The sequence below is a fragment of the Atta cephalotes genome, assembly GCF_000143395.1.
Source record: "Atta cephalotes unplaced genomic scaffold scaffold00027, whole genome shotgun sequence".
In the NCBI taxonomy this organism is placed as follows: domain Eukaryota; kingdom Metazoa; phylum Arthropoda; class Insecta; order Hymenoptera; family Formicidae; genus Atta; species Atta cephalotes.
In genome coordinates, this window is record NW_012130091.1 from 3,253,951 (window position 1) to 3,257,456 (window position 3,506).

At 28.1% G+C, this 3,506-nt stretch overlaps 1 protein-coding gene across 1 annotated transcript in view; it reads left to right on the top strand.

Annotated features, from left to right (window-relative positions):
* Window positions 1-352: 352 nt before the first annotated feature.
* Window positions 353-3,506, top strand: part of LOC105620543 (protein rolling stone-like) — a 9,423-nt gene continuing 6,269 nt past the window's right edge. The window contains exon 1 of the mRNA XM_012202035.1: window positions 353-458. Coding sequence (XP_012057425.1) covers window positions 353-458 — 106 coding nt within the window. The remainder of the gene's footprint in view (window positions 459-3,506) is intronic.

The window sequence follows — 3,506 nt, forward strand, 5'->3', positions numbered from 1 at the left end:
TGTGTGTGTGTGTGTGTGTGTGTGTGTGTGTGTGTGTGTGTGTGTGTGTGTGTGTTTTTATTAATATTTTTTGCATTTGTTTTCATATGTTCAATATGTCGAAAAATATAAGAAGTCTAATGAGGTCAGCTTTCAAACATCGTTGTCTCGTATCATCTTAATGTGCCTGCATTGATAAAGGTGGGGATTTCTCAATGGGGAACAGGCTTGCAAAAGTTTAGGGAGGGAAACTTTGCGCCGGTATCCACCCCGGGATTGATATTGATTGCGAGCACGCGGGACTGATGCCGGACAGTTAGAAGCGAAACGTACGTCGAATAGGAAGGCAATCGCTAAGTAAAATAAAAGAGAAATGCCTCCCGGGTGCGAAGAGATCGAGATTCGTGACATGTTGGAAAAAAACGACTTCATCGAACAAGCTGTTCCGAAGAAATCACCGAAACTTTCCGCGATATGCGGTGCGTGTTTCTTCCTCTGATTCTCCCAGAACACTTTACAAATTCCCAGTAAAATTTTTGAACTCATAAAATTTTTGAATTTCATAAAAGTGAGCAAGAGAGAGAGAGAGAGAGAGAGAAAGAGATCATATTATCATGACATTATCAATATTCTTAAATTTTACGACTCCTGACGAAAATCTCTAAAGTAATCCTCCGATATCGATTATCCACCGTCGCAGATAAACTGAGTGTGACAAGAACAACAATCTTTGTAACATTATATTCTTAATATATCAATTTATATTCTTAATATATTCTTAATATATAATAATATATCAATCTGATAAAGATACGGGAATATTGTGAAATATATTAGACAACGTTTAGTCAACAGTTAACTAATATATTTGACACGTTGCAAACACTTCAGTCATCAAGAAAATCGAAGATAATTTTGCTAACGATATATTGTGTTAAATGTAAATGTGAAAAAGGGTGAAAGAATTCTATATGTAGTGCATGTCTATATATGTACTGTGTATATATGGTGTGCCAATTGCTTAATTCATTTAATAACACTATCAATCAATAGACAAAGTTTTAAAATCCGTTCAAAATTAACAAGAAGAATCATTGCATGCATTGATATCACACATTGATGTCATAAGAAATAAAAAAAACGTAATACGTTTCGAGAGAAACGTCCCAGCAAACGAATGGATTGAAATAGATTAAAATGGATTCAGATTTTCAGAAATACAGATTCATAAAATAATCTTTTTCAATCCTGAATGCATTTTTATTCATTTATAGGAATAGTACGGAGTATATTTCTATGTTTTTCAATCTAAAAATAATATTATAGTATTTTATGTGTATCGTGATATACTCAAGTCAAAATTATGAAATGCAATTTTTCAATCCAATTGAATCTTAAACATAATATCGGCCATTTTTGTGCATTGTGAATACTGCTTAATTTAAAATTACTAAATAAAAATATATAAATAGGAAGTTTTTCAATCCAGTTGAATAAAAAAAAGTCGATCATGAATACTATTTAATTCGAAATTGTGAGTAGGAAATTTTCATTGTTTCATTTAAAAATGAATGCTATTTTATTCAGAATTATGAAATAAGAAATTTTTTGTTTTAAAATTCAACTGATTGTGAGTTAAAAGAAAAATTGTACCATAAAAATATATCATGAATTCTACTTCATTTAATAGTTAAAAGAAACATAAAAAGAACATAGAAAGAAGACTAGTGAATATGTACAATAGATGTTACATATATAAATTCCTTATTTTTAATTAATAAATTAATCGCTTTTATGTATATTTTATATTAATACGTTTCCTTTATTATACAGCTAGTGTATGTTTTTTTTTGTATAAAATAATAACTATAGAATTTCATGTAATTACTGCTTTAAGTTATTTAACTTTTACATGTATAAAAATTTTTTATATGGAATCCAATCCATTTTTATAGATTTAAAATATGGATTCGGATAAATTGAAAATTTCCAATCCATTTCAATCCATTGTAATTAATAATTCTTAAAATTAATAACGTAATTTGTTGACAAGTGTGTATTTCAGGTAATTGTCTAAATATAAATGATTTCACTGATTGTACTAATAAGAATTATACAAAAGCACATACATACATACATATATATACACAATTCATTTTTTCATTTTCTCTTACAATATTTAGTGACAAAAAGCACTTTACGCTTTATCGTGATATCTTATATATAATAATATATAAAATGCTAAGGTAAACAATTTTTCATGCATGAATATGTATAAATATGTATAAACATACATAAATATTCATAATCATGCATAATCATATGAAATATGTTCATATATATTTCATATGATTATGCATGTTTATAAATATCTTTTTCTTCTGTAAAATTACTTTTTAATATAATAGAAATATTAATGTGAAATGAGTGTATAGTAATGTGAAAACATGAAAAATAATTAAAGGGATAATTTTCGTGTTTGCTTTAGAAAAAATAAAAAAAAATTGCTCATGCACAATTATACATAATTGTGTATATAATTATAACAGTAAAAACTAAATAACAGTAAAATTAAGATTAATGAGAATCAGCACGGAAATATTAATACGGTACGCATAAATATTAATTCAATAAAATAATTCATAATAATAAATGTGCTTTATTATGAATTCTTGAATATTTCCATTCTCTTTGGAGTCATCCTCAGTAAATTATACGTATTCACACTTAATATTGGTTAAATGATCTGTCCATGATAAGTTATTATCAGGTTCTTAAAACTGTAACAGAATCTCAAACATCAATGACCATGTCATGAAGTTTTGACGTCTGTTTGATAATTTAATAATATTTAATTTTTTTTTCATAAACGTCTATATCAATATTTATTTTTATAATTAGGTGAATCGACAACATTGAATTAAGAGACAAATCTCTCGATTTAGAAGGCAATGCTTGATCAGTTGTTGTATAACTTGTTAAAAAAAAATCTTCATTCTCTTTCTTTTTTCTTCTTCTTTTCTCTTTATATGAATTAATTGCTTACCTTAATATATGATGTAATCATACATTATTCTTTATTTTTCTCGCGAAACGCCACGGTTATCGTTTTGACGTCGATTTGATGTGCCATTCTCACGTATATTTCTCTTGTGCACGGAACTTCTTCATTTCACACTTTAGTCAATCGTCGGCATCGATCGCGAAAGTTGCGTTGCCCATCGCTATCCGAACAAAGTTGCCAAAATTTCTCAAAGTGCATAAAATATCTGTGAATAAAAGAATATTTGTATAAATTTTGTGTTCTTTTAATTCAAAATATGAATTTTATTTGACAATTTCAATTACGAATGTGAAAGAGATTTTAGAGTTGAGAAGAAAATAGATTGCTAATAAGATGGACTGATCGAATTAAGTAAGTATATATATATATATATACTTAGTAATAAATAAGTACACACGCGCGCGCGCACAGAGGGAGGAGGGGGGGAGGGGGAAAGAGAGAGAGAGAGAGAGAGAGAGAACAT